Source organism: Entelurus aequoreus, linkage group LG07 (assembly GCF_033978785.1).
Source record: "Entelurus aequoreus isolate RoL-2023_Sb linkage group LG07, RoL_Eaeq_v1.1, whole genome shotgun sequence".
NCBI classification, from domain to species: Eukaryota; Metazoa; Chordata; class Actinopteri; order Syngnathiformes; family Syngnathidae; genus Entelurus; species Entelurus aequoreus.
Window position 1 is genome coordinate 14,660,194 of NC_084737.1, and position 23,198 is coordinate 14,683,391.

General features: G+C 40.6%; 1 protein-coding gene across 3 annotated transcripts in view; it reads left to right on the forward strand.

Annotated features, from left to right (window-relative positions):
* plxnb3 (plexin B3) overlaps positions 1-23,198 on the forward strand; it is a 135,334-nt gene that overhangs the window by 111,637 nt on the left and 499 nt on the right. For all 3 annotated transcript variants that reach the window (XM_062052640.1, XM_062052641.1, XM_062052643.1), the window contains 17 exons: positions 2,241-2,392; positions 2,452-2,552; positions 2,624-2,841; positions 2,929-3,107; positions 9,068-9,134; positions 9,202-9,348; positions 9,415-9,495; positions 9,563-9,641; positions 9,713-9,816; positions 9,883-9,970; positions 10,053-10,219; positions 13,271-13,431; positions 13,493-13,640; positions 16,231-16,295; positions 16,493-16,568; positions 18,477-18,551; positions 20,095-23,198. The exon at positions 20,095-23,198 is cut by the window's right edge. In XM_062052640.1, coding sequence (XP_061908624.1) covers positions 2,241-2,392; positions 2,452-2,552; positions 2,624-2,841; positions 2,929-3,107; positions 9,068-9,134; positions 9,202-9,348; positions 9,415-9,495; positions 9,563-9,641; positions 9,713-9,816; positions 9,883-9,970; positions 10,053-10,219; positions 13,271-13,431; positions 13,493-13,640; positions 16,231-16,295; positions 16,493-16,568; positions 18,477-18,551; positions 20,095-20,199 — 2,013 coding nt within the window. In that variant the 3' untranslated portion in view covers positions 20,200-23,198. The remainder of the gene's footprint in view (positions 1-2,240; positions 2,393-2,451; positions 2,553-2,623; positions 2,842-2,928; positions 3,108-9,067; positions 9,135-9,201; positions 9,349-9,414; positions 9,496-9,562; positions 9,642-9,712; positions 9,817-9,882; positions 9,971-10,052; positions 10,220-13,270; positions 13,432-13,492; positions 13,641-16,230; positions 16,296-16,492; positions 16,569-18,476; positions 18,552-20,094) is intronic.

Sequence of the window (23,198 nt, forward strand, 5' to 3'; positions counted from 1 at the left end):
GTTTATTCGGTAAATATCACTGCGTTTACTAGTGTTACCTTCATGGTCAGTAGTTTAGTTTGTAAATATCATCGCGTTTACTAGTGTTACCTTCATGGTCAGTAGTTTAGTCTGTAAATATCACCGCGTTTACTAGTGTTACCTTCATGGTTAGTAGTTTAGTCGGTAAATATCATCGCGTTTACTAGTGTTACCTTCATGGTCAGCAGTTTAGTCGGTAAATATCACCGTGTTTACTAGTGTTACCTTCATGGTTAGTAGTTTAGTCTGTAAATATCATCGCGTTCACTAGTGTTACCTTCATGGTCAGCAGTTTAGTCGGTAAATATCACCGCGTTTACTAGTGTTACCTTCATGGTCAGTAGTTTAGTTTGTAAATATCATCGCGTTTACTAGTGTTACCTTCATGGTCAGTAGTTTAGTCGGTAAATATCACATTTACTAGTGTTACCTTCATGGTCAGTAGTTTAGTCTGTAAATATCATCACGTTTACAAGTGTTACTTTCATGGTCAGTAGTTTAGTCAGTAAATATCACCGCGTTTACTAGTGTTACCTTCATGGTCAGTAGTTTAGTTTGTAAGAATCATCGCGTTTACTAGTGTTACCTTCATGGTCAGTAGTTTAGTTTGTAAATATCATCGCGTTTACTAGTGTTACCTTCATGGTCAGTAGTTTAGTCGGTAAATATCACCGCGTTTACTAGTGTTACCTTCATGGTTAGTAGTTTAGTCTGTAAATATCATCGCGTTTACTAGTGTTACCTTCATGGTCAGTAGTTTAGTTTGTAAGAATCATCGCGTTTACTAGTGTTACCTTCATGGTCAGTAGTTTAGTTTGTAAATATCATCGCGTTTACTAGTGTTACCTTCATGGTCAGTAGTTTAGTCGGTAAATATCACCGTGTTTACTAGTGTTACCTTCATGGTTAGTAGTTTAGTCTGTAAATATCATCGCGTTCACTAGTGTTACCTTCATGGTCAGCAGTTTAGTCGGTAAATATCACCGCGTTTACTAGTGTTACCTTCATGGTCAGTAGTTTAGTTTGTAAATATCATCGCGTTTACTAGTGTTACCTTCATGGTCAGTAGTTTAGTCGGTAAATATCACATTTACTAGTGTTACCTTCATGGTCAGTAGTTTAGTCTGTAAATATCATCACGTTTACAAGTGTTACTTTCATGGTCAGTAGTTTAGTCAGTAAATATCACCGCGTTTACTAGTGTTACCTTCATGGTCAGTAGTTTAGTTTGTAAGAATCATCGCGTTTATTAGTGTTACCTTCATGGTCAGTAGTTTAGTTTGTAAATATCATCGCGTTTACTAGTGTTACCTTTATGGTCAGTAGTTTAGTCAGTAAATATCACTGCGTTTACTAGTGTTACCTTCATGGTCAGTAGTTTAGTTTGTAAATATCATCGCGTTTACTAGTGTTACCTTCATGGTCAGTAGTTTAGTCTGTAAATATCACCGCGTTTACTAGTGTTACCTTCATGGTCAGTAGTTTAGTTTGTAAATATCATCGCGTTTACTAGTGTTACCTTCATGGTCAGTAGTTTAGTCGGTAAATATCACCGCGTTTACTAGTGTTACCTTCATGGTTAGTAGTTTAGTCTGTAAATATCATCGCGTTTACGAGTGTTACCTTCATGGTCAGTAGTTTAGTCGGTAAATATCACCGCGTTTACTAGTGTTACCTTTATGGTCAGTAGTTTAGTCAGTAAATATCACCGCGTTTACTAGTGTTACCTTCGTGGTCAGTAGTTTAGTCGGTAAATATCACCGCGTTTACTAGTGTTACCTTCATGGTCAGCAGTTTAGTCTGTAAATATCACCACGTTTACAAGTGTTACCTTCATGGTCAGTAGTTTATTTGGTAAATATCATTGTGTTTATTAGTGTTACCTTAATGTTCAGTAGTTTAGTCGGTAAATATCATGGCGTTTACTCGTGTTACCTTCATGGTCAGTAGTTTAGTCGGTAAATATCATGGCGTTTACAAGTGGTCAGCAGTTTAGTCGGTAAATATTACCGCGTTTACTAGTGTTACCTTCATGGTCAGCAGTTTAGTCGGTAAATATTACCGCGTTTACTAGTGTTACCTTCATGGTCAGTAGTTTATTTAATTCTTGCACTGTATATATTTTTGCACTGGTGACCTGGAGTTGGTCCAATAAACGTCACCAACTCCAAATCTGCGATGTTCCTAATAAAGAGGCACGTTTGTTTGTGGGCCCCCAGGTGCTGATGGGACACCTGCAGGTGGACTTGGGCACGGTTCAGTACGACGGCGACTCTCTGCTGCCCCCCATCCCGCTGGCCGCTCAGATCGGTCTGGGGGCGGGGGCGGCGCTCGTCATCCTGTCGGTGCTGGTGGTCATCCTGGTGTACAGGTGAGCCGGCTGGCCGTCTCACGCCAAGACCGGCACGCTGACGGATGTTTGTGCCGCAGGAGGAAGAGCAAGCAGGCCCTCAGAGACTACAAGAAGGTCCTGTTGCAGTTGGAAACCTTGGAGATCAACGTGGGCGATCAGTGTCGCAAGGAGTTCACCGGTCAGCAAAAACCTCGCCTCGGTTCCGAAGTCTCGGCCGGGCTTTTAACCGTTTGCTTGCTCCTTTCCTAGACCTGATGACGGAGATGATGGACCTGAGCAGCGACGTGGGAGGACCAGGTCTCCCCCTGCTGGATTACCGCACATACGCGGAGAGAGTCTTCTTCCCTGGCCACCAGGCGGCGCCTCTGAGTCGGCACCTGGATCTGCCGGAGTCCAGGAGGCACACGGTGGAGCAGGGCCTCCGTCAGCTCAACAACCTGCTCAACAACCGGCTCTTCCTCACCAGGGTGGGCGTGGCCACCGGCGGGGGGGGGGGTCGTCTCGGGCTGGCGAACGGCCACCGGCTAACGTCCGCTTCCTGTCTGCGCCCTCAGTTCATCCACACGCTGGAGGCCCAGCAGGGCTTCTCCCAGCGCGACCGCGGCTACGTGGCCAGCCTGCTGACCATGGCGCTGCACGACAAGCTGGAGTACTTCACCGAGGTCATGAAGACTTTGCTGCAGGACCTGGTGCAGCAGTACGTCGCCAAGAACCCCAAACTCATGCTGAGAAGGTACGGCGGCTGATATCGAGAGCTGGAGCATGCTAATGTTAGCCAGCTAACTTGTTTTTAGATCATTTTTCAGAGTCATGTAACGTGGTCCTTGACACATTTTAACTGTTAGCATGCTAATGTTAGCCAGCTAACTTGTTTTTATATCATTTTTCAGCCGTACATCTGAGAGTCATGTAACGTGGTATATGACACATTTTAACTGTTAGCATGCTAATGTTAGCCAGCTAACTTGTTTTTACATCATTTTTCAGCCGTACATCTCAGAGTCATGTAACGCGGTACTTGACACATTCGAATTGTTAGCATGCTAATGTTAGCAAGCTAAGTTGTTTAGATCATTTTTCAGCTGTATATATAGTCAAGTCAAGTAACTTGGTCGTTGACACATGCTAATGTAAACATAAGCATGCTAACTTTTTAAGCTAGTTTTACAGCCGTACATTTCAGACTCACATACCTTGGTATTTGACACATGGTAACTGTTAGCATGCAAAAAAAAAAAAAAAGGTTTTTTTTAGCTAATCTTGCAGCCGTACATCTCAGTCATACATGTAACGTGGTACTTGACACATTCGAACTGTTAGCATGCTAATGTTAGCAAGCTAACTTTTTTTAGATCATTTTTCAGCTGTACATCTCAGAGTCATGTAACGTGGTACTTGACACATTGGAACTGTTAGCATGCTAATGTTAGCCAGCTAACTTTTTTTAGCTAATTTTTCAGCCGTACATCTCAGAGTCATGTAACGTGGTACTTGACGCATTCAAACTGTTAGCATGCTAATGTTAGCCAGCTTACTTTTTTTTTAGATCATTTTTCAGAGTCATGTAACGTGGTCCTTGACACATTTTAACTGTTAGCATGCTAATGTTAGCCAGCTAACTTGTTTTTACATCATTTTTCAGCCGTACATCTCAGAGTCATGTAACGTGGTACTTGACACATTCGAACTGTTAGCATGCTAATGTTAGCAAGCTAAGTTGTTTAGATCATTGTTCAGCTGTATATATAGTCAAGTCAAGTAACTTGGTCGTTGACACATGCTAATGTAAACATAAGCATGCTAACTTTTTAAGCTAGTTTTACAGCCGTACATTTCAGACTCACATACCTTGGTATTTGACACATGGTAACTGTTAGCATGCAAAAAAAAAAAAAGTTGGCATGCTAATAACATTAGCATGCTAACTTTTTTTTAGCTAATCTTGCAGCCGTACATCTCAGTCATACATGTAACGTGGTACTTGACACATTCGAACGGTTAGCATGCTAATGTTAGCCAGGTAACTTGTTTTTAGATCATTTTTCAGCCGAACGTCTCAGAGTCATATAACGTGGTACTTGACACATTCGAACTGTTAGCATGCTAATGTTAGCAAGCTAACTTTTTTTAGATCATTTTTCAGCTGTACATCTCAGAGTCATGTAACGTGGTACTTGACACATTCGAACTGTTAGCATGCTAATGTTAGCCAGCTTACTTTTTTTTTAGATCATTTTTCAGAGTCATGTAACGTGGTCCTTGACACATTTGAACTGTTAGCATGCTAATGTTAGCCAGCTAACTTGTTTTTACATCATTTTTCAGCCGTACATCTCAGAGTCATGTAACGTGGTACTTGACACATTCGAACTGTTAGCATGCTAATGTTAGCAAGCTAAGTTGTTTAGATCATTTTTCAGCTGTATATATAGTCAAGTCAAGTAACTTGGTCGTTGACACATGCTAATGTAAACATAAGCATGCTAACTTTTTAAGCTAGTTTTACAGCCGTACATCTCAGACTCGCATACCTTGGTACTTGACGTATGGTAACTGTTAGCATGCAAAAAAAAAAAGTTAGCATGCTAATGTTATCAGCATGCTAACTTTTTTTTTAGCTAATCTTGCAGTCGTACATCTCAGTCATACATGTAACGTGGTACTTGACACATTCAAACTGTTAGCATGCTAATGTTAGCCAGGTAACTTGTTTTTAGATCATTTTTCAGCCGAACATCTCAGTCATATAACGTGGTACTTGACACATTCGAACTGTTAGCATGCTAATGTTAGCAAGCTAACTTTTTTTAGATCATTTTTCAGCTGTACATCTCAGAGTCATGTAACGTGGTACTTGACACATTCGAACTGTTAGCATGCTAATGTTAGCGAGCTAACTTGTTTAGATCATTTTTCAGCCATCTCAGAGTCATGTAACTTGGTCGTTGACACATGCTAATGTAAACATAAGCATGCTAACTTTTTTAGTTAGGTTTTAGTTAGTTTTAGACTCACATACCTTGGTACTTGACACATTTTATCTGTTAGCATGCTAATGTTAGCAAGCTAACTTCTTTAGATAATGTTTCAGCTGTACATCTCAAAGTCATGTAACTTTGTCTCTGATACATGCTAATGTTAAAATTAGCATGCTAACTACAGCAAGCATACTTTTTTTTTTTTTTTTAGCTTATTTTGAAGCCGTACATCTCAGAGTCATATAACTTGGTCGTTGGCACATGCTAATGTTAACATTAGCATGCTAACTTTTTTAGCTAGTTTTACAGCCGTACATCTCAGAGTCATGTAACGTGGTACTTGACACATTCGAACTGTTAGCATGCTAATGTTAGCAAGCTAACTTGTTTAGATCATTTTTCAGCCATCTCAGAGTCATGTAACTTGGTCATTGACACATGCTAATGTAAACATAAGCATGCTAACTTTTTTAGTTAGGTTTTAGTTAGTTTTAGACTCACATACCTTGGTACTTGACACATTTTATCTGTTAGCATGCTAATGTTAGCAAGCTAACTTCTTTAGATAATGTTTCAGCTGTTCATCTCAAAGTCATGTAACTTTGTCTCTGATACATGCTAATGTTAAAATTAACATGCTAACTACAGCAAGCATACTTTTTTTTTTTTTTTAGCTTATTTTGCAGCCGTACATCTCAGGTTCATATAACTTGGTCGTTGGCACATGCTAATGTTAACATTTTTAGCTAATTTTGCAGCCGTACTTCTCAGAGTCATATAACGTGGTACTTGACACATTTTAACTGTTAGCATGCTAATGTTAGCAAGCTAACATTTTTAGATAATGTTTCAGCTGTACATCTCAAAGTCATGTAACTTTGTCTCTGATACATGCTAATGTTAGAATTAGCATGCTAACTACAGCAAGCATACTTTTTTTTTAGCTTATTTTGCAGCCGTACATCTCGGAGTCATGTAACTTGGTCGTTGACACATGCAGCGTGTTAACTTTTTTAGCTAATTTTGCAGCCGTACATCTCAGAGTCATATAACGTGGTACTTGACACATTTTAACTGTTAGCATGCTAATGTTAGCAAGCTAAGTTGTTTAGATAATTTTTCAGCTGTACATTTCAGAGTCATATAACTTGGTCGTTGGCACATGCTAATGTTAACATTAGCATGCTAACTTTTTTAGCTAGTTTTACAGCCGTACATCTCAGAGTCCTGTAACTTGGTCGCTGGCACATGTAGCATGCTAACTTTTTTAGCGAATTTTGCAGCTGTACTTCTCAGAGTCATATAACATGGTACTTGACACATTTTAACTGATAGCATGCTAATGTTAGCAAGCTAACTTTTTTAGATAATGTTTCAGCTGTACATCTCAAAGTCATGTAACTTTGTCTCTGATACATGCTAATGTTAAAATTAGCATGCTAACTACAGCAAGCATACTTTTTTTTTTTAGCTTATTTTGCAGCCGTACATCTCAGAGTCATGTAACTTGGTCGTTGACACATGCAGCGTGCTAACTTTTTTAGCTAATTTTGCAGCCGTACATCTCAGAGTCATATAACGTGGTACTTGACACATTTTAACTGTTAGCATGCTAATGTTAGCAAGCTAAGTTGTTTGGAAAAATTTTCAGCTGTACATTTCAGAGTCATATAACTTGGTCGTTGGCACATGCTAATGTTAACATTAGCATGCTAACTTTTTTAGCTAGTTTTACAGCCGTACATCTCAGAGTCCTGTAACTTGGTCGCTGGCACATGTAGCATGCTAACTTTTTTAGCGAATTTTGCAGCTGTACTTCTCAGAGTCATATAACATGGTACTTGACACATTTTAACTGATAGCATGCTAATGTTAGCAAGCTAACTTTTTTAGATAATGTTTCAGCTGTACATCTCAAAGTCATGTAACTTTGTCTCTGATACATGCTAATGTTAAAATTAGCATGCTAACTACAGCAAGCATACTTTTTTTTTTAGCTTATTTTGCAGCCGTACATCTCAGAGTCATGTAACTTGGTCGTTGACACATGCAGCGTGCTAACTTTTTTAGCTAATTTTGCAGCCGTACATCTCAGAGTCATATAACGTGGTACTTGACACATTTTAACTGTTAGCATGCTAATGTTAGCAAGCTAAGTTGTTTGGAAAAATTTTCAGCTGTACATTTCAGAGTCATATAACTTGGTCGTTGGCACATGCTAATGTTAACATTAGCATGCTAACTTTTTTAGCTAGTTTTACAGCCGTACATCTCAGAGTCATGTAACTTGGTCATTGACACATGTAGCATGCTAACTTTTTTAGCTAATTTTGCAGCCGTACTTCTCAGAGTCATATAACGTGGTACTTGACACATTTTAACGGTTAGCATGCTAATGTTAGCAAGCTAACTTTTTTAGATAATGTTTCAGCTGTACATCTCAGAGTACCTGGGAGTCTTGTTCACGAGTGAGGGAAGAGTGGATGGTGAGATCGACAGGCGGATCGGTGCGGCGTCTTCAGTAATGCGGACGCTGTATCGATACGTTGTGGTGAGGAAGGAGCTGAGCCGGAAGGCAAAGCTCTCAATTTACCACTCGAGCTACGTTCCCATCCTCACCTATGGTCAAAGGGTTTGGGTTATCGCCAAAAGGACAAGATCCCGGGTACAAGCGGCCGAAATGAGTTTCCTCCGCCGGGTGGCGTGGCTCTCCCTTAGAGATACCTGTGGCGGTGGGGGCGTGGCTATGGGCGTGGTCACCATGACATCATCGAGTATTTTGCATAATTTACTACAATGATATGATTTTCTCTAAAAAGGCTCAAAAAATGTATACTTACTAATTAATAATAACAGTTTTGTTTTAAACGTCCAATCATCCATCCATCCATCCATCCATTTTACAATATAATTACAACACTTTATGTACATATTTATATACAGATTTGAACAATAAGTTATTCAGTGAAATATATTTATTAATTGTGGTTCTTACAAAAAAAATATCTTATAAAATATAAAAGCTAAAATGTCTCTTAAAGCTCTGCCCCTTTAATTAGTGCATACTAAATAATTTAACTTTAGCCTACTACTACAACCATATTATTTACCAGCAACATAAAGTGAAACAGAGGCAGAGGTGTCCTGCCACAGTCAGTAACAAATAAACAGAAAACAGTAGTGGTCAAATACAAATAAGGCAACAAGAGAAGTATCCTACACTTCTCTTTTGTAAAGTAAATCTGAACAGCCTATATGGGCATCTACATCAACTATATGATTTGCCTGAGAAGCTGGACAGGACAAAAAATAAATAAAGAAAAAAAATAAAAAATTGTGGCGGACGTAATTATTTCGTGGCGGGCCGCCACAAATAAATGAATGTGTGGGAAACACTGGATGGGAAAACAACGACGGACCTTTTGTGGAACCCTGATGTACACCCTTCAAAACAGGGAGGACCCAGCAAACTGGATGCCGCAGGTTCTGTCGGACAGGTAATTAGAAAACCGCTTTAGAGCCAATCCTGTGCAGTCTGTCTGCCAAAATGGAGGAACGACCCCACTCACCCGCATAGGCAACCAGAGAAACACATCACAAGCAAAAACAGAGTCCAAGGCAGCGCAAAATGAGTGTGGTTTTATTATGTGCCAGGATTTTGGTAGGGCCATTGTCCCAAACCCAGTTTGACCTCTGTCTTCCGTTGTGGTTTCAGGACAGAGACGGTGGTGGAGAAGATGTTGACCAACTGGATGTCCATCTGCCTCTACTCCTACCTCAAGGTTCATGTCTGTCTGACTCTCGGAGTCCCCGTGTCCCGTCTGACGCGTCTCTGTGTCCCCCGTGCAGGAGGTGGCGGGCGAGCCCCTCTACATGCTCTACCGGGCCATCAAGTACCAGGTGGACAAAGGCCCGGTGGACGCGGTGACGGGAAAGGCCAAGAGGACGCTCAACGACAGCCACTTGCTCCGTGAGGACATCGACTACTGTGCCGTGGTAACCATGGCGACACACACGTTATGAGAGTGCGCGGTGTGTGGTATTAAGTGTGTGTGTGCTCAGACTTTGACAGTCCTGGTGAAGAACGGAGCTGAAGTCCAACCGTGTCCCGTCAAAGTGCTGGACATGGACACCATTACACAGGTACCCGTCTCTCTCTCTCGCCCCCTCACCTGTCCTGTCCTGTCCTTAGACTGTGTGCTGTGTGTAGGTGAAGGACAAGATCCTGGACCAGGTCTACAGAGGAGCGGCGTTCTCTCAGAGACCGGCGGCGGACACCTTGGACTTAGGTAAACGCTCGTCTCGCCTGTGGCTTGTAGTTCAGATCGGTTCTGACCGCGGTTCTGGGTTTGACGGGCAGAGTGGCGTTCGGGTCAGGCGGGTCACCTGACGCTGTCGGACGACGACGTCACAGCCGTGGTTCAAGGCCGCTGGAAACGACTCAACACGCTGCAGCACTACAAGGTAGGCACCCTCACCCCCGCCCCCTAGTAGTCCTGCTCCACCTGACCTCGTCCTCGGCTTCTTCAGGTTCCAGACGGCGCCACAGTCGCTCTCGTCGCGCGGTCGCAGAGTTCCAGCGGCGCTCGAGTCAACCAGGTGTTCCAGACTGGAGAAAGTAGGACCCTCGCCTCCCTCTAGAACCCTGAGAACCTGGGAGATGTGGAAACATTAAGAAGAGCCTCCTCTCGTCTCCGTAGAAACGCCGATGCTGGAGAGCGAAGAAGAGGAGGGGCTTCGACTTTGGCATCTGGTGAAGAGCAGCGAAGACCCCGACATCCCCAAACACAGGAAGAGCAGCATGAGGGAGAGGGAGCGAGCCAAAGCAATACCTGAGATTTACCTGACCAGACTGCTGTCCATGAAGGTAACACCAGTAGAAACAATGTGATTTACTGACTAAACTACTGTCCATGAAGGTAGCATTAGTAGAAACTATGTGATCTACTGACTAAACTACTGACCATGAAGGTAACACTAGTAAACGCGGTGATATTTACCGACTAAACTACTGACCATGAAGGTAACACTAGTAAACGCGGTGATATTTACTGACTAAACTACTGACCATGAAGGTAACACTAGTAAACACGGTGATATTTACAGACTAAACTACTGACCATGAAGGTAACACTAGTAAACGCGATGATATTTACCGACTAAACTGCTGACCATGAAGGTAACACTAATAAACGCGATGATATTTACCGACTAAACTACTGACCATGAAGGTAACACTAGTAAACGCGATGATATTTACCGACTAAACTGCTGACCATGAAGGTAACACTTGCGAACGTGATGATATTTACCGACTAAACTGCTGACCATGAAGGTAACACTAGCAAACGCGGTGATATTTACCAACTAAACTACTGACCATGAAGGTAACACTAGTAAACATGAGGATATTTACCGACTAAACTGCTGACCATGAAGGTAACACGTGTAAACGTGAGGATATTTATTGACTAAACTACTGACCATGAAGGTAACACTAGTAAATGTGATATTTACAGACTAAACTGCTGACCATGAAGGTAGCACTAGAAATGTGATGATATTTACCGACTAAACTACTGACCATGAAGGTAACACTAGTAAATGTGATATTTACTGACTAAACTACTGACCAGGAGGTAACACTAGAAAATGTGATATTTACAGACTAAACTGCTGACCATGAAGGTAACACTAGTAAATGTGATATTTACTGACTAAGCTACTGACCATGAAGGTAATACTAGTAAATGTGATATTTACCGACTAAACTGCTGACCATGAAGGTAACACTAGTAAACGTGATGATATTTACCGACTAAACTACTGACCATGAAGGTAACACTAGTAAATGTGATATTTACTGACTAAACTACTGACCAGGAGGTAACACTAGAAAATGTGATATTTACAGACTAAACTGCTGACCATGAAGGTAACACTAGTAAATGTGATATTTACTGACTAAGCTACTGACCATGAAGGTAACACTAGTAAACGTGATGATATTTACCGACTAAACTACTGACCATGAAGGTAACACTAGTAAATGTGATATTTACTGACTAAACTACTGACCAGGAGGTAACACTAGAAAATGTGATATTTACAGACTAAACTGCTGACCATGAAGGTAACACTAGTAAATGTGATATTTACTGACTAAGCTACTGACCATGAAGGTAATACTAGTAAATGTGATATTTACCGACTAAACTGCTGACCATGAAGGTAACACTAGTAAACATGATGATATTTACCGACTAAACTACTGACCATGAAGGTAACACTAGTAAATGTGATATTTACCAACTAAACTACTGACCATGAAGGTAACACTAGTAAATGTGATATTTACTGACTAAACTACTGACCAGGAAGGTAACACTAGTAAATGTGATATTTACAGACTAAACTGCTGACCATGAAGGTAGCACTAGAAATGTGATGATATTTACCGACTAAACTACTGACCATGAAGGTAACACTAGTAAATGTGATATTTATCGACTAAACTACTGACCATGAAGGTAACACTAGTAAATGTGATATTTACAGACTAAACTACTGACCATGAAGGTAACACTAGTAAATGTGATATTTACCGACTAAACTGCTGACCATGAAGGTAACACAAGTAAACGCGATGATGTTTACCGACTAAACTACTGACCATGAAGGTAACACTAGTAAACATGATGATATTTACCGACTAAACTACTGACCATGAAGGTAACACTAGTAAATGTGATATTTACTGACTAAACTACTGACCAGGAGGTAACACTAGAAAATTTGATATTTACAGACTAAACTGCTGACCATGAAGGTAACACTAGTAAATGGGATATTTACTGACTAAACTACTGACCATGAAGGTAATACTAGTAAATGTAATATTTACCGACTAAACTGCTGACCATGAAGGTAACACTAGTAAACGTGATGATATTTACCGACTAAACTACTGACCATGAAGGTAACACTAGTAAATGTGATATTTACCAACTAAACTACTGACCATGAAGGTAACACTAGTAAATGTGATATTTACTGACTAAACTACTGACCATGAAGGTAACACTAGTAAATGTGATATTTACAGACTAAACTGCTGACCATGAAGGTAGCACTACAAATGTGATGATATTTACCGACTAAACTACTGACCATGAAGGTAACACAAGTAAATGTGATATTTATCGACTAAACTACTGACCAAGAAGGTAACACTAGTAAATGTGATATTTACCGACTAAACTGCTGACCATGAAGGTAACACTAGTAAACGCGATGATATTTACAGACTAAACAACTGACCATGAAGGTAACACAAGTAAACGCGATGATGTTTACCGACTAAACTACTGACCATGAAGGTAACACTAGTAAACGTGATGATATTTACCGACTAAACTGCTGACCATGAAGGTAACACTAGTAAACGTGATGATATTTACCGACTAAACTACTGACCATGAAGGTAACACGAGTAAACGTGGTGATATTTACTGACTAAACTACTGACCATGAAGGTAACACTAGTAAACGCGATGATATTTACCGACTAAACTACTGACCATGAAGGTAACACTAGTAAACGTGGTGATATTTACCGACTAAACTACTGACCATGAAGGTAACACTAGTAAACGCGATGATATTTACCGACTAAACTGCTGACCATGAAGGTAACACTAGTAAACGCGATGATATTTACCGACTAAACTACTGACCATGAAGGTAACACTAGTAAACGCGATGATATTTACCGACTAATCTGCTGACCATGAAGGTAACACTAGTAAACGCGATGATATTTACCGACTAAACTACTGACTTCACACAGTGATATTGAAATGACCAGACTGTCCTTGAAGGCATCAGTCCTCATGTCCACCTGTCTGTCTGTGTGAAGGGGACCCTGCAGAAGTTTGTGGACGATGTGTTCGTGGCCATCCTGAGCACCAAGCGTCCTCCTCCCATCGCCGTCAGGTTCTTCTTCGACTTCCTGGACGACATGGCGGAGAAACACGGCATTGACGACCCGGAGACCGTCCACATCTGGAAGACCAACAGGTGAGAGCTGACCTGACCGCCGAGGGGGCGTGTCCGTGACGGGTGTGTCCTCCTGTGCCAGTCTCCCTCTCAGGTTCTGGGTCAACATCCTGAAGAACCCTCAGTTCGTGTTGGACGTGCAGGTCTCAGACAGCATCGACGCCGTCCTGTCCGTCATCGCCCAGACCTTCATCGACTCCTGCACCACCTCCGAGCACAAAGTGGGACGGGTAAGTGGCTGGTGTGTGTGTGTGTGTGTGTGTGTGTGTGTGTGTGTGTGTGTGTGTGTGTGTGTGTGTGTGTGTGTGTGTGAACCAGTGATGACATAAATCATGGTCCCAATAACATTGCATCTAATAGAGAATGTCTCATTAGCACCCCTGGTGGTGACATCTATCAAAATGAGGGTGGTCCCAAACAGGAGGGATTTTCCACATTGACTGTGTGTCACTTTTAAAAGTGCTCCCCCTCTGGTCAACATATGAAATAACAAGTGTGGGTAAGACATTGAAATGCGTCCCCTTTGGCCAAAATTAATTAAAACAATTAAATAGATATGTATATAGAGACATACTGTAATAACCTGTAGTAAATAATGAAGATTCAAAACTAATTACACACAAAATAGTTTAAAAAAATTCAAATTAATTAAAAGCAGTCTTTTTCTCACAATGTGTCGACTTTTTTCTTATAAAATTGGGAACAATTCCTCATATTCTTTCTGTTTCTGTAATGCAATATTTTCTCTTAAAATTATTACTTTTTTAATGTAAAATTCTTACTTTTTACTGCAAAATGGTGACATTTGTCATATAAAATTCTGACTTTTATCACAATATTGCCCATTTTTTTGTTGTTCTTGTGACAATTGACATTTTTTTTAATAAAATGATGACTTGTCGTCATTTTGCCAAGTAAAATTCTGATTATTATTATAATATTGCCAACATTTTTAAGTTTTCTTATGAAATTGTGACACAAACCCATGCAAAACACCCCCCCACAAAACACACACACAAAACACATGCACACACAAAACACACACACAAACACAAAACACACACACTTACACAAACATACAAAAAACACCCACACACACACAAAACACACACAAAACACACGCAAAACACACGCACCCACAAACACACATGCACACAAAACACACACACAACCACAAAACACACACAAAACACACACCCCTACAAAACACACACGCAAAACACACGCACCCACAAACACACATGCACACAAAACACACACACAACCACAAAACACACACAAAACACACACCCCCACAAAACACACATGCACAAAACACACGCACACAACCACAAAACACACATGCACAAAAAACACACGCACACACACCACAAAACACACATACAAAACACACATGCACACAAAACACAGACACACACAACCACAAAACACACACAAAACACACAAACACACACACCCACAAAACACACATACATACACACAAAACACACACACAAGCACAAAACACCCACACAGACCCACGAAACACACACACGCAAAACACACCCCCACAAAACCCACACACCCACAAAAGACACCCACAAACACACATGCACACAAAACACACACAAACACAAAACACACACGCACAAACATACAAAAAACACATACACCCACAAAACACACACACACACACAAAACCCACGCAAAACACACCCCCACAAAACACACACACAAAACACACACACAAACACGTAACACACACATGCACAAACATACAAAAAACACACACACACACAAAACACACATAAACACACAAAACACACACAAAACACACACAAGCACAAAACACACACACACACCCACAAAACACACACACACGCAAAACACACCCCCACGAAACACACACACACACACAAACACGAAACACACACACATGCGCAAACATACAAAAAACACCAACGCACCCAAAAAACACACACACAAAACACACAAACACACGTGCACACAGAACACACGCACACCCACAAAAGACACCCACAAACACACACGCACACACAAACATACAAAAAACACACACACACACAAAACACATGCACCCACAAAACACACATGCACACAAAACACACACACTACCACAAAACACACACAAAACATACAAACACACCCACAAAACACACGTACACAACAGCACAAAACACCCACAAAACACACACACACACAAAACCCATGCAAAACACACCCCCACAAAACACACACACACACACAAAAGACACCCACAAACACACATGCACACAAAACACACAAAACCTCAAAACACACACAAAACACACAAACACACACACACCCATAAAACACACGTACACACAAAACACACACACACAAGCAAAAAACACACACACATGCACAAACATACAAATAACACACAAAACAAATACAACTGTGACTTTTGTGGAGTAAAATGAGGACTCTTTTCACAAAATTGCCAACATTTGAAGCTTTTCTTGTAAAACTGCGACTGTTATTGAGTCCAATTCCAACTTTTATCATAATATTGTATCATAATATTGTATCATAAAATTGTATCATAATATTATATCATAATATTGTATCATAATATTGTATCATAAAATTGCACAAATGTTCAGCTTTTCTTGTAACATTTTGACTTGCGTTGAGTAAAATGACGACTTTTATTATAATACTGACAAAAGTTTTTCTTGTGAAATTGTAACCTTTTTCACTACAAGATGTGTGTGTGTGTGTGTGTGTGTGTGTGTGTGTGTGTGTGTGTGTGTGTGTGTGTGTGTGTGTGTGTGTGACCGCCCTCTGTCCAATCAGGACTCTCCGGTCAACAAGCTCCTCTACGCCAGGGAAATCCCTCGCTACAAACAGCTGGTGGAGAGGTGAGTTGCCATGGAAACGTGCTGTGTAGTGACTAAGGCCAGACGTCAACCGTAGCACAATTACCATGGAGACACGTGTGTGTGTGTGTGTGTGTGTGTGTGTGTGTGTGTGTGTGTGTGTGTGTGTGTGTGTGTGTGTGTGTGTGTGTGTGTGTGTGTGTGTGTGTGTGTGTGTGTGTGTGTGTGTGTGTGTGTAGGTACTACAGTGACATCCACAGTGCCGCGTCTGGATGCTACCAGGAGATGAACTCCACTCTGACCGAGCTGTCAGGGGTTAGTGCAACCAAACTGTCATCTGTTACTAGAACATTCCGACTGTTCCACACCATGTGCCATACCATACTATGTGTTCCATACCATGTGCCATACCACACCATGTGTTCCACACCATGTGCCCCTATAGCACTTTTGTATGTTTCTTTTACTCTGTTAGCATCTTAGGTCATTAGCTGAACTTTTTGGGCTAAGTTTGCCGCCCTTCTTTTCCTCAAAGTCATATACCTTGGTACTTGACATATGCTAACTGTTAGCATGGAAAAAAAAGTTAGCATGCTAATTACATTAACATGCTAACTTGTTTTTAGCTAAACTTGCAGCCTCATCTCAGAGTCATATAACGTGGCGCTTGACACATGCTAACTGTTAGCATGCTAAAAAAAAACATTAGCATGCTGCCAAAATTACCATTTTAACTTTTTCAGCTAATCTTGCAGCCGTACATCAGAGTCATATAACTTGGTACTTGACACATGCTAACTGTTAGCATGCTAAAAAAAAAAAAAAAGTTAGCATGCTAACTTTTTTAGCTAATCTTGCAGCCTCATCTCAGAGTCATATAACGTGGTGCTTGACACATGCTGAATGTTAGCATGTTAATGTTAGCAAGCTAACTTTTTAAGCAATTTTGTCAGTTGTACATCTCAGGGTCACATAACTTGGTACTTGACACATGCTAACTGTTAGCATGCTAAAAAAAATTGTTAGATTGCTAAAAAAAATTAGTATGCTAACTTTTTCAGCTAATCTTGCAGCTGTACATCTGAGTCATATAACTTGGTACTGGACATATGCTAACTGTTAGCATGCAAAAAAAAGTTAGCATGCTAACTTTTTTAGCTAATCTTGCAGCCTCATCTCAGAGTCATATAACGTGGTGCTTGACACATGCTAAATGTTAGCATGTTAATGTTAGTAAGCTAACTTTTTTTAGCTAATCTTGCAGCTGTACATCTCAGAGTCATACAACTTGGTACTTGACACATGCTAACTGTTAGGATGCTATTGTTATTAGCATGCTAACTTTTTTAGCTAATCTAGCAGCCAACAACTCAGTCATATAATTTGGCTCTTGACACATTCTAACTGTTAGCATGCTAATGTTAGCATGCTAAATTATTAAGCTAATTTTGCAGCCGTGCATCTCAGAATCATGTAACTTGGCTTTTGACACATGCTAATGTTAACTTTAGCATGCTAACTTTTTCAACTAATTTTTCAGCCATATATCTACATGGCACATGTTAAAATAAATGTTATCATCAAACAATGAATATTTATAACACACACAAAAGTGTTGTTAAATTAGTACTGGTATCGATTCCCAGGTAGCGGGAATTGCTACCTTATGGGTTCAAATGTAAGTGGTTACTGCCACAAGTGGTGGAAAAGTGCATTACAACTGAAACAGATCTCAAATATTTTTTGGTGCAGAAACACTGATCTAGAACCCTACAAAAACCCCTCAAAAGTTGCCCGTACTCAGTTGTAATACACTTTTCCACCACTTGAGGCAGTAGTGACACACTCTCACACAAAGTCTGGAGAAGTTTCTAAAGAGCATAAAATATGACTTTATTGTCATTTGCACTTACATGTTTTTAATTATTAAATAATAATAATATAATTATTATTAATTGAGTTTGAATGTTCTTATCTTAGCTCTGCATTTATGATGATTTAGTTCTGTAATCCGCCTGACCAAAGCCTTGATAATAACTCCTGTGATTAACACACGCTTCCATCTCATTGGACAAGGTTGTCAACTGTAAGTAACTTAGATATCATTATTGGATGCCATTCACATCAAGATTCAGTGTTGGTATGTGAGTGGGACCCGGGCCCCCCGTGTAGTGGCAAAGTTGAGGCCCCCGAGGTCAAAAAGGAACTTTTGTGTCTGTGCAGAGTTTTGCCTCCGAGATGAACAGTCTGGTCGCACTTCATGAACTCTACAAGTACATCAACAAATACTACGACCAGGTAACACACACACACACAACCACAAAACACACACACACTCACAAATACAAAACACACACACACACACACACAACCACAAAACACACACACACTCACACACCCACAAAACACACGCACACACACACAAAACACACACGAACACACACAAACATACAAAAAACACACAAACATACACAAACCACACCCCCAAAACACACACACACACATACACACAAAAAACACACACACACAAACATACATAACACACACACCCACAAAACACACACAAACATACACAAAACACACACAACACACAAACATACAAAAACACACAAACATACACAAAACACACAACCACAAAACACACATACACACGCACAACCACAAAACACACACACAAGCATACAAAAAACACACACATACACAAAACACCCACCCACAAAATACACACGCACAAATATAAAAAACAAATACACTCACAAAACACACATGCATGAAACACACACACACAACCACAAAACACACACACAAACATACAAAAAACCTACACACTCCCACAAAACCCACACACACACAAGACACACACACAAAAAACACACACATACACAAAACACACCCACAAAACACAAACACACACAAAACACACACTCACAGAATACACACACACAAACATTAAAAAAAACACACACACACAAAAGACACACACACACACAAAACACACACACATACACAAAACACACACACACAAAACACACCCCCACAAAACATACAAAAACACACACCCATGAAACACACACACACAACCACAAAACACATACACAAAACACACACACAAAACATCCACCCACAAAACACACACACACAAAACACACAAACATAAAAAAACAAACACATACACCCACAAAACACACTAAAATGAAACACACACATCCACAAAACAGACACACAAACATACAAAAAACACACACACAAAAGACACACAAACAAAAAACACACACATACACAAAACAGACACACACACAAAACACACACAACCACAAAACACGAACACACAAACATACAAAAAACACACACATACACAAAACATACACGCACACACAAAACACTCACACACAAAACACACACACACAACTACAAAACACACACAAACCTACAAAAAACACACATACAAAACATACACACACACACAAAACACACACACAACTACAAAACACACACAAACCTACAAAAAACACACATACAAAACATACACACACACAAAACACACACACAACTACAAAACACACACAAACCTACAAAAAACACATACAAAACATACACACACACACACACACACAGAAACACACTTGCACAAACATATAAAAAACACACACAAAACACACACTCACACACACAACCGCAAAACACACACACACACAAACATACAAAAAACACACAAACACACACAGAACACACACACAGACAGAGAGACACATAGAGAGAGAGAGAGAGAGAGAGAGAGAGAGAGAGAGAGAGAGAGAGAGAGAGAGAGAGAGTGTGTGATGATGATGTCATCATGTGACAGGTCATCATGTCCCTGGAAGAAGACAACAGTGGTCAGAAGATGCAGTTAGCATACAGACTGCAGCAGGTCGCCGCCCTGGTGGAGAACAAAGTCACTGACCTCTGATGACTCCAGGAGGACACTTCCTGTTCACTGAGGACACTGTGTGTGTGTGTCTGTGTGTGTGTGTGTGTGTGTGTGTGTCTGTGTGTGTGTCTGTGTGTGTGTCTGTGTGTGTTGTGTGTGTGTGTGTGTGTGTGTGTGTGTGTGTGTGTGGTCCCCACTATGACAATCTAACTTGCACTACAGTCCTGTCACAAAGCACAAGTGGTCACATGTCAATCAAGTGGTCACATGTCAATCAAGTGGTCACATGACCGATCAATGCTGACTAATCGTGAAGGCAGCAGCACTTGATGGACGTCACATCAGGACCGGGATCTTGTCCTGGGTCCCACCAGGTGACATGTGGACAAACAAGTGTGTGTGATTGACAGGTGTGTGCGGGGCCAATGAGGCGGGTGCGCACAAGCTCCGCCTCCAGTGACTAACTTATGAGTGTACATACTAAGTCCTATTTAAAGTTATTTATCCCAGCTGTGCCTTCGCCCTGGCAGCCAGGTAACTTCCTGTTGGAAGCGCAGGGAGCCACCACACAAGTCAAGGGGCGGGGCGGGCGTTGTTGCTAACGTCGGAGGAATGTAGAGGCCGTGACTATACCAGCACAAAATGGTTAACCAGCTAACGCGGAATTGTTAACGAACTAACACGACGGGTGTTACAACAAAATTGTTAACGAGCTAGCATGTCAGGTGTTAGCACCTAATTGCTAGCGATCTTACACAACAGGTGTTGGCACATAATTGTTAGCAAGCTAACGCAACAAGTGTTAGAACGAATTTGTTAACGAGCTAGCATGTCAGGTGTTAGCACCTAATTGTTAGCAATCTTACAAAACAGGTGTTAGCGCAAAATTCTTAGGGAGCTAACATGACAGATGTTAGCACAGAATTGTTAACGAGCTAGCATGTCAGGTGTTAGCACAAAATTGTTAGCAAGCTAACGCGAAAGGTGTTAAAACATAACTGTCAGCAAGCTAACATGACATGTGTTATCGCAAAATTGTTAGCTCGCTAACATGACAGGTGTTAGCACAAAATTGTTAGCGTGCTAGCACGACGGGTGTTAGCACATAATTCTTATCGAGCTAACGTGACAGATGTTAGCACAAAATTGTTAGCGAGCTTACATGACAAGTGTTAGCACAAAACATTTAGCAAGCTTACATGACAGGTGTTAGCACAAAATTGTTAGCGAGCTACCGCGACAGGTGTCAAAACCAAATGGTTAGCTTGCTAACATGACATGTGTTAGCACAACATTTTTAGCGTGCTAACATGACAGGTGTTAGCACAAAACTGTTGGCACGCTAACATGACAGGAGTTACCACCTGATTGTTAGCGAGCTGACATGACAGATGTTAGCACAAAATTGTTAGCGAGCTAACACGAAAGGTGTTAGCACGCTAACATGACAAGTGTTAGCACATAATTGCTCGCGAACTAATGTGACAGGTGTTAGCACTTAATTGTTAGTGAGCTAGCACGTAAATTGTTAGCGAGCTAACATCCGATCCACTTTATTTATATAGCACATTCAAACAACAAAAATGTTAAAAACAATATTCAAATATTATCCTTAGCTCCACCAATGACTGAATAAAAACAAAAAAATAAATAAATATAAAAACAATATAAAAATAAATATGATTAAAAATGATTTTAAAACGGTAAAACCAATTAAAACAATAAATAAAAACGTTACAACATGACAAATGTTAGCACCTAATTCTTAGCGAGCTAACACGACAGGTGTAAGAAGAAAATTGTTAGCGGCCCTAACATGACAGGTGTTAGCACCTAACTGTTAGCAAGCTAACATGACAGGTGTTAGAACCTAACTGTTAGCGAGCTAACATGACAGGTGTTAGCACCTAACTGTTAGCGAGCTAACATGACAGAAGTAAGCACCTAATTCTTACCGAGCTAACACGACAGGTGTAAGAACAAAATTGTTAGCGGGCTAACATGACAGGTGTTAGCACAAAACTGTTAGCGAGCTAATCTAACAAGTGTTAGCTTGTATAAAGACTGTATGTTATCTACAAAGATGTTTTTTTCTGAGTTTTTAAGCATGCAAAACCGCTAAATCCGTTCGCATGTTAGCAATGTAAACATCTTTCGCGTATGACATGCTATAATCTTGCGGTTTTTGGCGGCAAGCACATCCGGCGCCACTCTAGCTTTCCGGACTAACTTGACATGCATGTTGTTGTTTTTTTGTTTTTTTTACGGTTGTCTTCTGACACCAACCAGCGGGCGTGACTGAAGCCAAAATGGATAAGACAATAAGAAAAAAGAGAGAGAAAAAAAAGCAATAATATTAATAACGATAAAAAGCACAGGGCTGTTTTTCCAACTAATCGTCAGTCTTTGTTCATGTACATATTGTCAGGTTCAAACATCAGACAAGAAGCAAGGAAATAAACAGAGACAGGATTCAATTTTGCTCAATTTGAGGAGAAACATGTCGACCTGTAACCTCTTACAGTGTCACCCCCGCTCTGATGAAAAAAGGTTCACGTCTCCTCTTTTATTTGGATATTCCCTGTTTACACAACAACAGCTGTTTCTAAAGGAATGGTATGTATGTAAACACACATTGTTTTTGGTCACATTAACACAAAAGAAAAAGATGCCTCAGGCTTGGACTGGTCCTGGATCGAGCTTGGGCAAGTCTTGGATCACCCCCGTCTCCTCCCATCGTACTCAGCGGAATTTTCCAAGCCTTTGACTTGGTGCAACAAAGACAGCCTCTTGTTTGTTCACTGGGAACTGAGAGAACGGAAAGTTTTTTGATCAATTTTCCGGACACATATTCTTATAATGCCACTTCTTTTTATGGACGTGATGTCGTCGTAAAAAAAATACAACTTTGAAATGGACACTCCGGAAAAAAAAAAAAGCGTTGATCGAACGCTCCATTTTTTTCTTCTTCTTCTTGGTCTGCTGCGTCTTTTCCTCCATTTTGTCTTTTCGCCTGCTTTGTCTTTGTGGACTTCTTA